The sequence below is a fragment of the Clarias gariepinus genome, chromosome 6 (genome assembly GCF_024256425.1).
Source record: "Clarias gariepinus isolate MV-2021 ecotype Netherlands chromosome 6, CGAR_prim_01v2, whole genome shotgun sequence".
NCBI lineage: Eukaryota > Metazoa > Chordata > Actinopteri > Siluriformes > Clariidae > Clarias > Clarias gariepinus.
In genome coordinates this window covers 7,624,964-7,642,613 of record NC_071105.1, presented here as the reverse complement: position 1 = coordinate 7,642,613, position 17,650 = coordinate 7,624,964, and the positions used below count along the sequence as shown (strand labels likewise).

The 17,650-nt window shown below is 36.7% G+C and overlaps 1 protein-coding gene across 1 annotated transcript in view; it reads right to left on the bottom strand.

Moving 5' to 3' along the window:
- brinp3a.2 (bone morphogenetic protein/retinoic acid inducible neural-specific 3a, tandem duplicate 2) overlaps window positions 1-17,650 on the bottom strand; it is a 48,842-nt gene that overhangs the window by 5,644 nt on the left and 25,548 nt on the right. The window contains exons 4-6 of the mRNA XM_053498962.1: window positions 8,686-8,791; window positions 4,157-4,393; window positions 3,601-3,823 (exon numbers count right to left, since the gene is read on the bottom strand). Coding sequence (XP_053354937.1) covers window positions 3,601-3,823; window positions 4,157-4,393; window positions 8,686-8,791 — 566 coding nt within the window. The remainder of the gene's footprint in view (window positions 1-3,600; window positions 3,824-4,156; window positions 4,394-8,685; window positions 8,792-17,650) is intronic.

Genomic DNA, 17,650 nt, shown 5'->3' with positions numbered 1-17,650 from the left:
TTTCACAATTCAGAACTACAGAACCTTAAAATTTACATTTCCAAAATTCCATTTTACTTAGTCATTCAACTTTTTTCATATTACTGTGCAGCTCTTTAGCAAACATCTAACAAATAACCAGACTCAGATAGATACCTCCACTATCCTCCAGTACAACAGTATAATTTTTTTCGCACTTCACCCAACTGTGCTACGATGCACTCGATAAACTGTGCTACCCAGACATGATGTAGGATAATAATTTCTTTTTATGTAGTTAAATTCAAAATTACCCATTAATTTTCTGATAAAGTATGAAAAGCTGATCATATATGCAACTATCATTTTGCACTACGTTAGGAAAATCTGATACGGTCGGATAAATCATTACAACAACGGCTCGTAGCGATGAATCCATGTCTTGTCACCAATAATGATCCTCTTTAAGAAACTTTTACCATGCAAATTTTGTTTGCTGATATCCAAATACTTTCTCCATACTGCCCACAAAGTCTTCGATAAACAGGGGCAACGGGTACACCCTCAGACCACAAAAAGCAAAATTCACTGCACGCTCGAGCCGCAGTTACAGATGAACTGATCTAACACATTTGCACCTGCACAGCAGTGACTGGGGAGACAGTAGCCTTGAAAGGAAAGCGCTGATGAGACAGAAGTTTTAATATAACTGGAATGTGGATACTTTTTGACTCACCCTTTTATCTATGCAAAACAGAGCATGGCCTGAATGGAACTATAACTGTGGATTTATAAACGGTTGTTAGAGACTTCAATTGTGTGTCATTAGCCTGATAATCAAGTACTTGATTGGTCTTTTTTGTTATTACAGCAAAAGTTGGCACTGTAGATGTTAGTGGTGATGCAGAGGCCCAGTCTGGAAAATCCATAAAACAAAATAAAAACTATTAGAATAGAGGTAATGTCATTGGAAAAAAAAAATATGACCATAAGTGCCCTTAAAAAGAAAGTACAGTATAGTGCAAAATTCTTTAGCCACTCATAATTTTTAATAACATATATAAAATTAAAAAAATGGGAACAAATATTAAACTGTGACAGACTGCAAAGTGATTACAGGTACAATTCGAAAATTCATTGTTCATGTAACAACCTTAGCAGCAATCTCATTTCCCCTCTGATCAGTTCCAACCACTCAACATTTAGCACCACCAGTATACTAATCACCAGCCTGATCATCTGTCATCATCTGTACCCGTTTCTCACTGGTTCATGCCTTAAATTTAATATTTCATGCTTGAATAATTTATAAGTCACTGTGTGGCTTAAAACCCAAACTAAAAAGAAATTCTCTGAAACTGGTCAGGTACAGGAAATAGATTAAAAAATAAAAGGCTAAAACTTGCCACAAATGAGAACCAGAAAAGTACTTTACAGTAGGAATCCTGGAGAACTATTCCTCAAGACTACATTAAAAATACAAAAAGCCTGGCTCTTTGGAAGCATAATATGAAGAAATGAAGTGTATTTAGGCCAGGAAAGTGAGTTGAAATGTGTTTTTTCCAAAATTCCAAATTTTATTTCCTACTTTATTTCTTTTGCCATATAACTAAATGAAGCCATGAATTACTAACTAAATCTCTAATCAGATATTGGTTTATTGTTAGTGGGAGTATTTATTTGCTAGACTGAAAGGTCATTAAACCTGCACCAAAAATGCCCAGTTTATTTCGCATCGAAAGGCAATTTCTTTACCACCTAGACTGAGTTACCACAATACTACAAACAGCATGTAGGAGTTTTATAGTTAGTGAGCTATGTTTTTGACTTTGTGTGTGTTGATGGCTGAATGAGAAAATCCTATGAATCTTTTTCTGAATTTATTAAACTTTAGAGACTGTTGTGGGCGAGATTCCCCAAAGATCAACACTTTCTGAAATAAAAGGACATGCTGCTGGATTTATTCAAGCCGAGGTATGATCAGGTCATTGCCCTCTTTGCGCAGAAGGAAAGAAGGATGGATTTTGTTTTCAAGTAAACAGCACTAGTGAGCTCATTATATTTAAATCATTTTTATTCTTGTTGATTGTTTGATAAAATTAGTGGGTTACTGTTTTGTTCTTTTTTAAGATTTCACATCTGAATGTGTGGTTTTAATTGAGGTTTAATTGCTGTTACTTTTATAGCTGTTTCAAAAATTGAAAGAACATTTTGCTGCTGCATTGTTTAAATTTTTTGTTTAAAGGTACCTCTTTATGAAGTTTCAAGTCATAAAGTGTTTAACAGCAGAAATAATAATAGTAATAAAAAATAGCATTTTTAGACTCAAAATGTGACATAAAATCACAGAATTTGGACCAAATATGGCTGTGATCATAGTAAAACCACTTGTTAGCAAAAAGGTATAAATATCTAAAGTGTAAAGACTGGAAGTAGAAAGCTTTGGAAAAAGGTCATGTAATCTGATAGTAGTCCAGATTGATGTGCAATGGCAATAAGATCATAAGAAGGAGAGCGCATGAAGCGGTGCATAATGCCCACTGTAAAAGCCTCTGCACACTGGACAGTGTTACGGGTATCTGGGGTTGCTTCAGTTGATCAGGTCTAGGCTCAGAATGATATTTGGCAATAAAATGAAGTAAGCTGACTAACTGTACTGAATGACCCGGTTGTCCAATCTATGTAGTTTTTCTTCCCTGATGGCACAGGCATTCCGAAGACAATGACAAGTTTCATCAGTCTTAAATTGTGAAAAATTGGTTCTGGGAGCATGAGGAATCATTTTCACACATGAATTGGCCACCACAGAGTCCTGACCTCAACCCCACTGAAAGTCTTTCGACTGCTTCCTCTATCTCATCATTGATACAAGATCTCAGGCAAAAAATAATGCAAATCTGGATAAAAATAAATGTTATAATGTTGTATAAGGTTGTTGAAACAATGGTATGGAGAATGTGTACCATAATCAGAGCTAAAAATGGTCTAATGAGATATTAATGGGTATATTAAGAGATGTAAGAGATTAACTTTCTTTTTTGGCTGTGTCCGTTTTTTTAATGGCACATAGTGTCAGGTGGTAGGAAAGGTTGACATCAGAATAGATTTGATACAGCCACGGATGTTAATTAGCACATGGCAAATAAAAAGTATTGTTGTTACGCTGACTTTTAAAATTCTTTTATGCATTTTTAACCATTAATTTAATTCTCTTCTGCTACAGTATTTCTTTTTTGCTTTGTTTGGTTGCCTACTCAATATTGTGCTTCTTTAAAGTCTTAAACTTAAAAATGCTAGCTCTAGCTGAACAAAATAATTTTTTCAAACCATATGTTTTAGATGTGTATAAAGCAGGCACAAATCCTACGGTAGTTATTTTTTTCTGCTTTCTCTTTTTTTTTTCTCTAAAAAGCTATTTTTTTAAACCTAGGTTGCAGTACATTTCCTGAAAGTTTACTTTACTGTATACTTAATCTTATTGTTTATTAATTTTTTTTTTCTAACAAATTGAGTCTTTGCACTAAAACAGAATCTGCTTGCCATTTGGTTCATGAATATGGGGGAAAAAGTCCCATTCCTAAATTAGCTTTTAGGCAAATCCACAACGTCTCAATGAGAAGATAACAAAGCATTTGTGCTCACCATTCACGTGGTAAGTTGATAAGGGGCTGCTTTTGACACCTCTTGCTCAGACTGAAGAGCTTATACACAACACGCTGGGCCCTCTTGAACAGACCTTTCATGCTGCTTTCTAGCATTTCATAGCGCCGTTGAAACATGCCATCCAGCAGCCATAAGTGGTGAATAGCAGAGGTGTTGAGGTAGAAGTTCTGAGGCAGCCTCGTCAGGAATGCCTTGAACTCATCTGGTGGAGTTAAGGAGAAATTTTTTTCTTTCTTTCTCCAAGACAGGTACAGTTTGGTGAAGTACGCTGCCAACACATTTTCTACGGAAACACTCCCAGCATTTCATGTTAACTGATGTGCAAAACACTGACTGTCTTTGCTATCACCCAGAGAAGAACACATTTACAACATAGGTATTAAAACTATTTCTGTCTGGGCCTTCCCACAATTTCCCTGAGTTATACATTCTGTAAAATATCTGCACTATAAAATTCACAAAGACTATAGGGTTTGTGAATTCTTATCCATTTTTCTACTGTGTTCGATTAAATCCATACGCATGCAGTACATACCTGATTCCTTGAATTCTCTGTAAAGGAATTCCCAGGATTCAGAGATTCGAAGAAGGCTCTCTTGCATGGCTTGAATATCCATGTAGGGGCAATTACATTCTGGATACTTTGGGTCACACTTGCACCAGCAATCACTGTCCCGGCACACAAAGTCACCTTCTCCATTGCAGGCAATGTAGCCAAGTGCTGCCTGGACAAAGGTATGTCTGAGGTAGTCTGGCAGAATAACCTGTAAACCTTTCATTAACAAAACAAACAAACATCCTGTTAACATCAGACCTCTAAGTTATACACTATATTATGCAGTTTTGTATGGTGTACCAGAACTAAAAAATTACAGATGAATTAGAATGTTTAAAATGTACTATAGCTGCATTTTTAAAGAATTGTTTTTTTCACTCTGTTTTCATTTCATGTCTGCATGGTTGGACTAGAAGGGATCTGTCTCTTTAAGCACAACACTAAGAGCAGCAGTGTTGCCAGATAGGACAAAGGACTGCAACTATTCAAACGATTATTTGTGAGCAACAATTACTACGCCTACGTAGGTTACGCTATGCACCTCTAGATAGCTAGGAGATGACAGCAGTTGAATAACCAGACTGGTAAGGGTAAGGGTAGCTCAGTGGTTGAGGCATTTAATTATTGATCGGAAAGTCCCAGGTTCAAACTCCCCCACCAAAATGCCTCTGTTGGGCCTTGAGCAAGACCCTTAACCCTCAACTGCTCGTATGTGCAGTGAGATAAAAATTCAAACTGCTTTGTATAAGGGCTTACAAAATGCTTTAAATGTTCCAAATTAGACTTACGCTGTTACACTATAAAATGCAATTATCCTACATTTTAGGATTTTTAACCATTATCAAATGTACATTGTACAGAAACCCAACTTGTTGTACAAATATGACCTTTGTTGTACATCTGGAAACACTGAACAGCCGTGATGAGCAGGAAAAAAAACTACTTTGTTTTAAGCGAGTCATGAACAACAGTAGAGAAGGTCGAGTACTTTTTTCGTTTTATTCAAAGAATAGACATGAAAAGATGGCCACAGTAATGAGGTGACCCAAAGTGAAATATGGAGATATTTCGGTAATAAATTGAGTGAAAATGGCAAGCTGCAGCAAGGCTCTGTTTTAAAGTGTGGTAAAATGGGTTGATATTGGGATATTCACTACACATTTGAGATTCTCTCTTCTCTTAAGAAATAAACACTCAAAAAGGACAAAATGTGTATTTTCTTACTTTGGAGTGGACAATTGAATATATGAACCTGAGTACAATTGAATATATTATTACATTTTCTCCTGTTAAAATTACTGGCACTTTTCCATAATGTAGTTATATTAGCATCAAAAATTTGCGGGTAAAAAAGCACACACATACAAAACTCGAACATTACATCCGCGTTCACTAGGCTCAAAGGTAGCCCACGATGAAAGCAAATTTTCTAAGGTAACACAAAGACACCACAAGAATGGTCTGTGGGCAAACATGAGTAAACAGTGGAGCTGCATTTGTCCTGAATAAAAAGCACTAGGTTTAAATTTCTTAACCGATCTCAATGAGTTTTTTTTTTAAGGATTTATGATTAATACTACAGTCTTAAAAATAATCACAGTATGAGTATTACTTATATAACCCTATTGTGCCTCATAAAACCACAAAGTCTTAGCAACTACTGTACAGCAAGATGCTGTAAAAAAGTGTTTAATTCCTATTTTCTGAATCTTTTCAAAGTGCTCGCTCACGCGGCGTAACACACTTGGAGGACAGCACCATCCGCGTGCACAAGCTTACAGGCGCCCCTGATTGGCTGTAGAGCTGTGATTAATGCGGAAGCACAAAATACCTCTCATCTCTCCCCTCTGAAAGAGCTCGGGCCAATCAGCTCTTTCTAGACTTCATGCTGCAAGAGGTTACAGAATCACCCTAGAATCGTACCAGGGATCTCCAGATGATAGAGCACTTTACCACCTCGCAACTCGGAGGCCATTAAAAATGAACTAATTTTTGGAGCCATAGAAGTTTAATGCCACTTTCTCAGAGAGTAAGTACTAAATAGTATCGAAATGAAAGATGATACTGGTATTGAAACTAAAATTTTGTATTATGCCAACATTAGTTTTATGCATTTGCTATGGCCAAAAAAGGTTGCACAATATTTTACACTGTAAACCCTAATTTTCAAAGTAATTAAACATATTAAGTACTGTTAACTTAAATAATTACAATTAGATAAAATTAATAGACCTTAATGAGTATTTAAAACATTTTGGTATTTATGAGTTTGTACAAATTACACTTTTCAAGTTAGCTGAACAACTTTGATATTTTAAGCCGCAGTACAGTAAGTGTCTCCTTAAAATTCCACCAACTTAAAATCTTTAAGCCTAGCGATTTTGTGTCTGACATCATCAATGCACATGTAAACTGTCCATGTTGAATTGTTTTGATCAAGATTGTGGATTGGTCTGTCTTTGCATGATGCTGTAAGTATAATCATTACAAATCTGGGGACCCTAAAGTTGATGTTTTTGATTTATGTCATCTGATTGTCAACAGTTTGGTGCTCTTTAGAGTAATGAATCGAATGTGTTTAGACGCACACGGGAGAAAACGTTAGCTCCACTTTTTGCTATTGTTTAGGAGGTTAGAAAGCAAGATTTCTTGTAATTGGCAAATGTCAATCTTTAATTTGAACCGACTACTTTACTAGCATAAACTGTTTAGTTTTTGAATTTGTCAGGTTCACATCTATCAATAATATAAATCCTAATTCCTATTAGTTTTAGTATTATTATTATTATTTATAGATTTTGTACTTTAAGATTTAACTGAAGAAAAATAAAGAAAATTATTTATTTGATTTGTAACAGGGCCCTGGTGGCTCAGTGGTAGGTGTTTCGCCTGCCACATGAAATGCCCAGGTTCGATTCTCAGCCACTGGATGAAGTGCTTGTCCCAAGCCCAGATAAAATGGGAGGGCTGCTTCATAAAGGGCAGCTGGTGTAAAGCTTGTGTGTGGACTGGATGGTCCAATGTGGTGACCCATTGCTGAGAGCAGGCCAAAGACCAACAACAATTTCTTTGATTTCAAACAACAACAACAAAAAAAAAAAATTACTATTAAATAGTATGTTAGGCTACTCATTAATGCAAAGAATGATTAATATGATTGAGTACAACACACTCATAAAATACTTAAAACTTACTTAATATTTAAAAAATCATTACCCAAAAAATTTGATGTAACTGATTACCTCATTTTTTTTTTTTTTTTTTTGTGATTGCACAATAAGAAAATTACAATTTGAGCCCTGGAATATGTTAAACACTTCTCCTTATACATCCTTAATTGTTTTTTGTTCTTGTTACAGAAGGGGATGTTTACAAGGGGTTTGGGGGGCAGGCATCATATAAGAATTTAATTATGCACAATATATGGAATAGAATATCTGTACAAAGGCACATCGCATTTAATTTTTTTTTTTACAGTGTCTGCACCATGGCCAAAAATAGTGATTTTCCTTTCAGTTGTCATTTTCTTTAGATTTAGTTCATCTCTTTATTTTTTTTTTACGAGGTACAAGGTAACTTTTAAGGGCTTTATGAGGAAAAGACTTTTTTTACTATGAGCAGGCTAATTTAAATGTCATAGAAACCTCCACAGGCAGCAGCTTTTGCATGCAGCGTCTTGAAAGCATTGTGCTCGATGTTTAAACCACTCTATACCCTCATTCTCCTATACAGGGTAACAGGAGGCCTGGAGCCTATCCCAGGGGATGCAGGGCACTTGGCAGGGTACAGGGTGCACTGGATGAGGTGCCAATGCATGGCAGCTCACACATGCACACACACTCACCCAGTGAGTGGGAGGAAACTGGAATACCCGGATGAAACCCACCATGCATGGGGAGAAGATGTAAACTCTATACACACAGACCTGAAGCAGGATTTGAACCCCCAGCCACAGAGGCACGAGGACAAAGTGATAACCACTACACCACTGTATCACCCAGTTCAAACTATGCAAAATGAAGGAAAATGGTCTAAGAACAGCTGTAAAGTACAGAAGTACTGTTTTTGCCAGCGTTTACAGAACTTGGTAGACCTTTAGTATTCACAACATAGCTGTATGGGCTTATTCATTATAGTAACAACTCTTAAATAGTCCTGCTTTCAGCTGCTGGAGAGAGGCTAGATGGCCTTCACCTGTGGGTTGAGTACTAAACAAGGCTACTAAAATATCCCTTGGAGCACTTTTATGAGGAATGGAGACAAACAGTGGAATTCTTCACAGCAGGAACATTGTCAGCACGTCGTGACGGCTACATTGCAGGAATACAAACTTCAGTTTCGCCATTGGCCTCCAGCATTTAAAAGGGCACAAAGGATTGTCCAGAAGGCATCCAAGCTATTTATTTCCCTTTGATAAATGTGTAATATGTAAGTAAGCATCAGCATACAGCATTCAGAAGTGGATGGGTGAATCAATGACATTTTTAACACGTAACAAAGAACAGTACCTTGTAAGTGGACTTTGTTTTCCGGACTCTGAACCAAAACTGAACTGACAGAATCAAGGTTGTCATAGTTACTGCATCCCAAAGGGCCTGTCCTTGTCTCAGTTACCTGTACAACAAAATACAGATCATGTAATAATAATAATAATACAAATAATACAAATAATAATAATAATAATAATAATAATAATAAAAACAGCATTTAGAATTTGCACAAAATTTAACAACAATATGTTGAAGTGAAGGAGGTAAAATAAAATGCATCAACTAATCCTATCAACAACCTCTTCATTTTGTGAAATTATACCATATTCATATTTATACATATACAACTTAGCACTTAGAGAGTTACATCTATAGTGGGGCGCTTGATTTACACTCATGCCATAGCACCTGAGCTAACACTGCAACACAACTGCATGACATTCTGGTGGTTTGAATCTAGAGGGGTTTTTTTTCTTTTAGAATCACTGAATCATCATGTATACAGTATAAAAAAAACAATATATTTAATACAAACTTAATGTCTATATTTGACACTACCTTTTAAAGGGATTGTCAGTTCTGCTTATTTGTTATAGATATTTTGTTAATAAGAATGTTCAGATACATCATGTGTACTTCTTCTGATGATGCCCAGGTTCTATGGTAAAATTCTCGTCTTACTTGTTTACCCTGTCATGCAGCTCCTAAACTGACAACTCCTACTAAAGAGTCAGGCTTTCTGCGGTGCACAATTCACTGCAGTCTTGACTTAAAGCAGGAGGAGGCTGAGCTGAACAACATAGTTACAGTATTGATGAGGTTCAGATGCTCTTGATGATGGCTCCGTAGTGCTGAGAGATAGAGAAAGCGCTGGCTGACAGATGTTGCGTTTTGTACCTCTGGTTCAAAACAGGGTTGTCAAATATTATAAGAATAATGGAAGGGTTGAGGTACAAGGTGTAGAGAAGAGGCAAGAGTACATAGTCTTGTTGAGCCCACTTGATAATAGATGAAGGTTCTAACTAGTAGGTTTCTGCCTGTACAAACTGCGTATTGTTTGTTAGGAAGTTAACGATTCACTGGCAGATGGTGGAGTCTATACCTTGTTGTACCAATTTTCTGTGGAGCCATTACGGCACACCTGTATTAAAGGCTGTCTAATTATGACTTTAGCATTGCAGCCTGGAGTGTCCAGATGATTGAGGATGTAGTGACTCAAGTTAAGTGCATCATCAGCTGAACGGATTGTCTTACAGTTAAAATTAAGTGAATCAAGAGGAGGAGGAGTGATGGATTTGAAACGAGGCATATCAAGCATTCCATAATTACTAATGTTAAGGCCCATAGTCATTAACACTGGCTGAATTGTTCTGCACTATTTCTCCGCTGAATTACTCATTAGGGATGGACGTAGGTCTTAGACGCCAATGTGGTCTTAAAATATTCTCTGTACTGACCTGCATGTGTCAGTGACTTACTGGCATTTGTGCAGATACTCGTTCCTGTCCTGGGCATTGCTCTTACTACATGCGGTCTTGGGCTTAACTGAGAGCTTGTACAAATAATAGTCATGTTCAAATTTATAAAAAAGTAATACCTTCTTCTATAAAATATTATCTAAGAACTGGTGCAATGCACACATGGAGTCACCCTGGATGAATAAAACCTTGGCCTCAAGCTGAAATTAATGATTTCCAAGCTTGACATCGACACCGTGGTCTTGGCTACAGATTCATTTCTCCTGAATATGACACTGAACCTTACTAGATGCTGGTGCTTACAGAACGATGTCTTATTGTCATTTTAGCATTTTAGGTAAGTATAAATAACAACATGTAACTGATTTTTATTTTTCTTAAAGTACTGTAGTATCAGTATATGTGGCAATGTATTTATTTATATTATTTATATATATATATATATATATAATATAAAAAAATACATCACCAAATATACTGATATACAAATTCCAAAAAAGTCAACGATGGCTAGAAAGGCACCAAAACCCCCAGCGAAACACAACCCATTGAACACAGGCAAGGAGCCCAGGACTGCCGACCCGGCCTTCAACCTGTCCTGATTCCAATTGGATTGACACCCATGGGATGCACCAGACAAACAAGGACTAGTTTTCTTTCAGCTTTTCCATTTTGTATGTATGAGTGTGTGTGTGTGTGCTCATGTAAAACTATGGGCTACTAAGAACCTGGTAATGATCACGTTCCATGCATAAATGCACACAAAACAAAAATAATTAATAAAAAGTCTTTCTGAAAGAAAAGAAAGACAAAATATAATAAGATGAGTTTATGCATTTACTATTACACTATGAAATGTTACAGAAAAGAGCAACGTTAACCAACAGCAACAAAACCCTTTTAACAGCTGCTATTCAAACTTCGTTCATAAAAAAAGTCTAATAGCAGATTATGCACCACCTGAGCATGTGTCTGTTGTTTTCCCATAACATGTGGTATTAACAGCCTGCACCTCACATAATGCAGTTGCTTCAGACTTGATGAGCTTCCAAAAGTGTGCATTAAACCAATTAAATCTGCTGTAATTCTGCCAAAACTACTTATAAATACTTGCATGTATGCATTTATGTTTCCTGTTGCTGGCAAAGTATTATTATTATTATTATTATTATTATTATTATTAATAAACATTATTATTATTATTATTATTATTATTATTATTATTATTGTTGTTGTTGTTATGGAAAAAAATATTGCAAAGTATGTTATAAAGTTTAAATGCTATTTAAATTATCTATCACTTTTACTGCAAAATGTACAGCGTGCTTGTTCCTTTCATACACTTATCTGGTGAGCCACCCATGTGACATTAGTGCAGTGCATAAAACTATGCAGATACATGTCCAGAGCTTCAGCACCTTTACATCAGAATGGATTTAAAAAAGAAATAAAAAAAAATGTGACTTTGGATGTAAAATTACTGGTCTTGAATTTTTTAAGTACACCTGGATTGTGTTTAAATGAATAAATGAATGAATGAATAAATGAATGAATGGCCAATTCTATTAGTTAAAGTGCCTTGTTAAATAGAAAGGTCAGGAAATAATGCCCTGACGCATTTAAATGTCCATTTGAAGTGTACACTGACGCCAGTAACCACTCTTTGCAACCATGCTGAGCAGAACATTATGTCCACAGTGTCCACATCAAGCTCACCAGAACTAGCCAGTGGAAATTTTGGACTACCCACCTGGTTTACCCTCCATGTGAACCTGCCTTTAGTATTGCATTCATTTACTCTGTGCCATTAGGAACCAAACACTTGCTCAGTAATACATCTTTAAAATACAGAATTAGTATAAAAGTAACCAGAATAGAACAACACCAATGTATCAACAGTTTTCTATTAAAAGCTATGGAATCAAAAGAGAACAGAAGACCATTAGTGGCTCTAACGAGAGCCCATTCATGGGTCATGAGATAATAGATTAACAAGACTTGAACAGGGCAGTTTGGTCAAATTAAGCTAGCAGATGAAGTGAATAAATTATAAATAGTATCAAGACAAAGTCTTAATTAGTGAATGCGAAGTAAACAAGTGATTGTACATAGTTGTGACATCCAGACATGCCTCTGCCACCAAGTAGACTTCCTCGTATTATTAAGGAAAAACTGTTGCAGACATTTGACCTTGCTGCGACATTCACCTTATTTGGATCAATTCCAAAATATAATCAGTTCATCTTCTGCTCGCAATGTTGTTTCTAAATACAGTAGTGTGCAAAAGTCATAAGCATGCCCTCCCTCATTCATATTTTGCTTCCAAAGACCCAAACATTCTTTTATTTTTAATGCAGTCTTAAGGAATAGATCTCCAGGATTCCTAAATGATTTTTTTTGGTACGTTTTTGCCTCTCATTTTCAGTCCAGTTCCAGTACCTGATTAGTTTTAGATGAATGTTTTTTTTTTGTTGTTGTTGTTGTTGTTGTTTATTAGGCCACACAGTTACCTAGGAATCATCATTATCAATCTGTCCATATCCTGTCTACAAAATCGCATTGGGGGGGGGGGGTTGGGGTGGATGGGGGACACACCTATACGTACACACACATACACAATCATTTACCCACTACAGACAAGTAGTTGGAAATGCCAATCACCCAAATCTTTATGTCTTTGGACTGTGGTAGAAAACCGGAGTACCTGGAGGAAACCCTCCAAGCACGATGAGAACATGCAAACTCAAGGCAGGAATCGAACCCAGAACCTGGAGGTGCAAGGTGACAGTGCTGACCACTATTCCACCATGCTGCCTAAGAATTATTCAAGCATTAAAAAAAAAAAAAAAATTATTATAATAATGTAACTTAAGGCATGAACCAGTCAGAATGCCTCATGACAAATGATCACACATTAGTATACTAGGGATACTAACGAGAATGCTGAGTGGTTGGAACAGATGAGAGGAGAAAAAAGGTTGCTGCTGAGGTTGTTACATAAACAACCACATTTTTAATTGTATCTTTAGGCACTTTGCAGCCTGTATCAGTAAAGCATATCCTTAACGTAATATATGAAATTGAATTTGTTCTAATATGGAAAAATGAGGAGTGACTTAAGACTGGTACAGTACTGTAAATCATAAAACATAATCAGAAGAATCACAACCAGAAGCACAGATGGATGGACAGGCACACAATCATTTAAAACAGAAACGTCTCCCACTGTGTGGTGAAGGTTTTCTGTTTCTGAGTTAGATTGAAAAAAAAAAGGTATTTTTCATTCTGGTGGCACACTGGCAAAGAGAGAAAGATCTAGAGACTGATATGGGCTGAGCATATTCCTGTGACACACAAAGATTCATATTTGTCCCCTCAGGAGTCTGGCCAGCTGATTTCATGTAACACCTAAAACTCCAATCACCACTACCCCAGACCACTGGCTTCAAAGGCTTCTCGTGTTATGGTGCCAACATCAGTGAGGACCAGGATATAAGAATGATAGTGCTACAGTAGTACTCCCTGGCTTTGCTAACATAAACACATGGTCTCTGCCAGCACCACTTATTTAGCCAACTCTTTATTATCTGTATTGTAAATAAGTAGATATTTCATGTTTCCAGGAGCATATGGAGCATATGGAAATGAAATTTAGCAATGGACTTACACACCAGACTAGCCTAGCTTCTAATTGATCATTAATCTTGCAACATCAGCGTTCTCCTGGAAAACATCGCTGGCCACTTCAGAAAGTTAATGGCCAAACAAAAGGTTCATTATTTGTTTTTATTTATTTATTTATTTTTTACATTAAGAAGCCTGTGCCCTTAAATGCCTACTTCCTTTTTTCTTTGTTTTTATTCAGTCCCTCCGTAACTTTTTGACATTTGGCAAGTGAGACCAGTCTCAAAACTTAACAGACTCCCTTGCGCAGACCAAATGACAACCATGCACAGAGGGGCCTGTAGAGACGGGCAGGGCTGGTAAAAACTTTATGGATTTTTTTATTTGTTAGGACATTTTTTGGTTTGTTCTGATGTTTTTTTGATAGCCAGTAGGCAAACTGATGCATTGGCCCACCGGGGTTTGTCCTGGTGCGTAGAGTGACTAGGACACCACTGCATGTATCTGAACTTTCTAAGTTTTATGAGTATATACGTTTTACTTTTACTCCACTACATCCGACAATTAATATCTGTACCTTCTACCTCACTAGATTTCTGCTTTAAATTCCCTGCTTACTATTTCACAGCTACGGTTTTCCTTCCCTCTGTCAAATCATGTAGCATGTGTTTTAAATGAGAAACAGAGATAGTTGCAGACGACTATGAAAACAGGGTGTTCCTAATTTGGAGAGAGAGAGAGAAAGAGAAAGAGAGAGACTTTTACTATGAATTAACAAACTCATTGATCTAATACAAGGGTAGTCTATACCCATGTACATTTAAAGCGACATACTCTTTTAGTGAAGTAAACATGTAAATCAAGGACTTTTACTTTTACTTGAGTAATATTCTCTACTTTACCTGGCATATCTCCAATGGTTAAGTGACAACATGACTGAGGTAGCTGTTGTCACTACTCAGTCATGTTGTACTTTGTAAACAAGGAATTTTACATGGACGGACCATTACAAATTTAAAGCTGAAGATGTCTTATCTATAGAGCATCCACGAATGTGGATGTGCTAACAGATTTTTTTTGCTTGTTTTCAAAGCTTAATATAAAGATAATAAAAAAAAAAACATTTAAAAACACCTGACTATATTCCACAGTTGGTAAAAGTTAATAAACAGGTAAATAGATATCCAATTTTATTTGTATATTTTCAAATAGATAGAATTGAAAGAAAATCTTCTAATAAACACTGATGCTTTAATAGACAGTCCTGCATGGTGGCGTACTAGATTTGGGAAATGGTTATCTTATAAGCAACATGGTGCCAGTCATTAATGAACTGACTTTAGTTGTTCTATGTTAGAAAGCAAGCTGTGGAGAATCAATGCTAGAGCGATGTGTCATGACTTTGTAAAGGCTGTTTTTATACCCACCATTGCATTAAAAAGATTTGCTGCAAAATGAGTTGCTAAATTTCTCTTTCACATCACCCAATGGGGTAGAGCTCAGAGCCATATTCCTCACTCGAGTACCATTTAATTTAGAATTCACATAGCAGAACATTTGCTTCTGTCTGTCTTGTGAAATTCAGGCATGGGTCAAAGCTTAGTAGAAATGACACATGTGTTAAAGGCCACTGATTCATTCTCCTCTACTGATGGAATTGCCCTACACTGTCATACTCATTGCTCCCATCACTCAAGTTACATCTTGGTGTTTTGTGCACTAACACATGCTTTAATAAGATCAAGAGCAACTGTAAACAAGCAACAGACAAAAAAAAAAAAAAACCACCTTAACCAAGTGAGATCTTCTCTCCCAACTGCAATGACAACGTCTAAGTGCAACAATTGTAGGTTGTCAAGGCAAAGTTCTTGTACTAAATGTAATGAACCAAGGAGCTATAATGAAGGGGTAGCCCAGAATAGGAGCATCATTCCACTCCTACGACTGTTCGGCAGAAGTGAAAGTAGCTCTTTGGGGAATTTGGTATGCTTTGCTTGGGTAATTTTCCAAGCTTTAGTTTATTAAATATTAACAGAGAAGAAATATACTCTCAGAGGGAGTACAACAATAGTTTGTCTTTTAGTAAATTTAATAAAATGTTTGTTGAAACTGATTTTCTTTACTTTTGTATGTATGGTAATAATTGACAATCAAAAATGACCAAGAACAGTCACACTACAGTTGATTTGCATTAAGACCTGCTAAAAGCCAAAGCTCACAGAGACTGACTGAAAAAGTGTGCTAAATATATCAGTAATTACAGGGCACTGGTTACCATAGATACTGACTAATTCTTCCTCCTTTCATAGGGTGCCTTTTATATGTCTTTTGTCCTGATTGAACGGGTAGTCTTACTTGTCATCATTTAATTTTTTTTGAGGTACTAAGATACTAAGAATTCTTTTGCAAAATTAATGTGTACAATTAAAACCGTTTAAATAAGCATTTTATACTTGACAGTAGCAATCGGTTTCTACGTCAGAATATATAGATTATGTGGTGTCCCTCAAGTATGCCTTCTCAGCCCTGTTCTTTTCACCAATGACATGTTTCCCCTTGGAGTCATAAGCCGGTATGAAGCCTCTTTTTACTGCTATGCAGATGACACCCAAATATACTGAACAAAAATATAAACGCAACACTTTAGTTTTTGCTCCCATTTTTTATGAGATGAACTCAAAGATCTGAAACATTTTCTACATACACAAAATAACCATATCTTTCAAATATTGTTCACAAATCTGTCAAAATCTGTGATAGTAAGCACTTCTCCTTTGCCGAGATAATCCATCCCACCTCACAGGTGTGCCATATCAAGATGCTGATTAGACAGCATGATTATTGCACAGATGTGCCTTAGACTGGCCACCTGTAAAAGGCCACTTTGAAAGGTTCAGTTGAATCACACAGCACAATGCCACAGATGTCGCAAGTTTTGAGGGAGCGTGCAATTGGCATGCTGACAGCAGGAATGTCCACCAGAGCTGTTGCTCGTGAATTGAATGTTCATTTCTCTACCATAAGCCGTCTCCAAAGGTGTTTCAGAGGATTTGGCAGTACATCCAACCAGCCTCACAACCGCAGATGACGTGTAACCACACCAGCCCAGGACCTCCACATTCAGCATGTTCACCTCCATGATCGTCTGAGACCAGCCACTCGTACAGCTGCTGAAACAATCGGATTGCATAACCAAAGAATTTCTGCACAAACTGTCAGAAACCGTCTCAGGTAAGCTCATCTGCATGCTCGTCGTCCTCATTGGGGTCTCGACTTGACTCCAGTTCTTCATCGTAATGGATTTTGACAGATTTGTGAACAATATTTGAGAGATATGGTTATTTTGTTTATGTAAAAAATGTTTTAGATCTTTGAGTTCCTCTCATTAAAAATGGGAGCAAAAACAAAAGTGTTGCGTTTATATTTTTGTTCAGTATATAACATATATTAAAACTGCTCCCTGTCCTTCCAAAGCAACTGTAACCATAGCCTCCTGCCTTAAGGCAATACAGACTTGTATAAAACACAATTTCCTGCAGCTAAATAGAATAAAAGCTTTTTTTTAATTCACCGCCTATAAATCATATTCTCCTGTCTTAACATATCCGTTTGACTCTCACCTCACATTTGATAACTACATCAAACACCTCAGTAAACCTCTTTTCTTCACCTCATGAACATGGCAAAGCCTCACCACAGCATCAGTCTTGCAGTCTCTAAGCCAGACCACTGTAATGCACTTTTCATTGACATCTATTGCCAGAGGCTCTTGAAACTTCAAAACAGTGCTGCTCGAATCCTGCCAGGAGCAAGAAAATTTTACCACATCACACCTGTCCTGCAATCTCTTCGCTTGCTCCATGTTTCCCACAGGATTGACT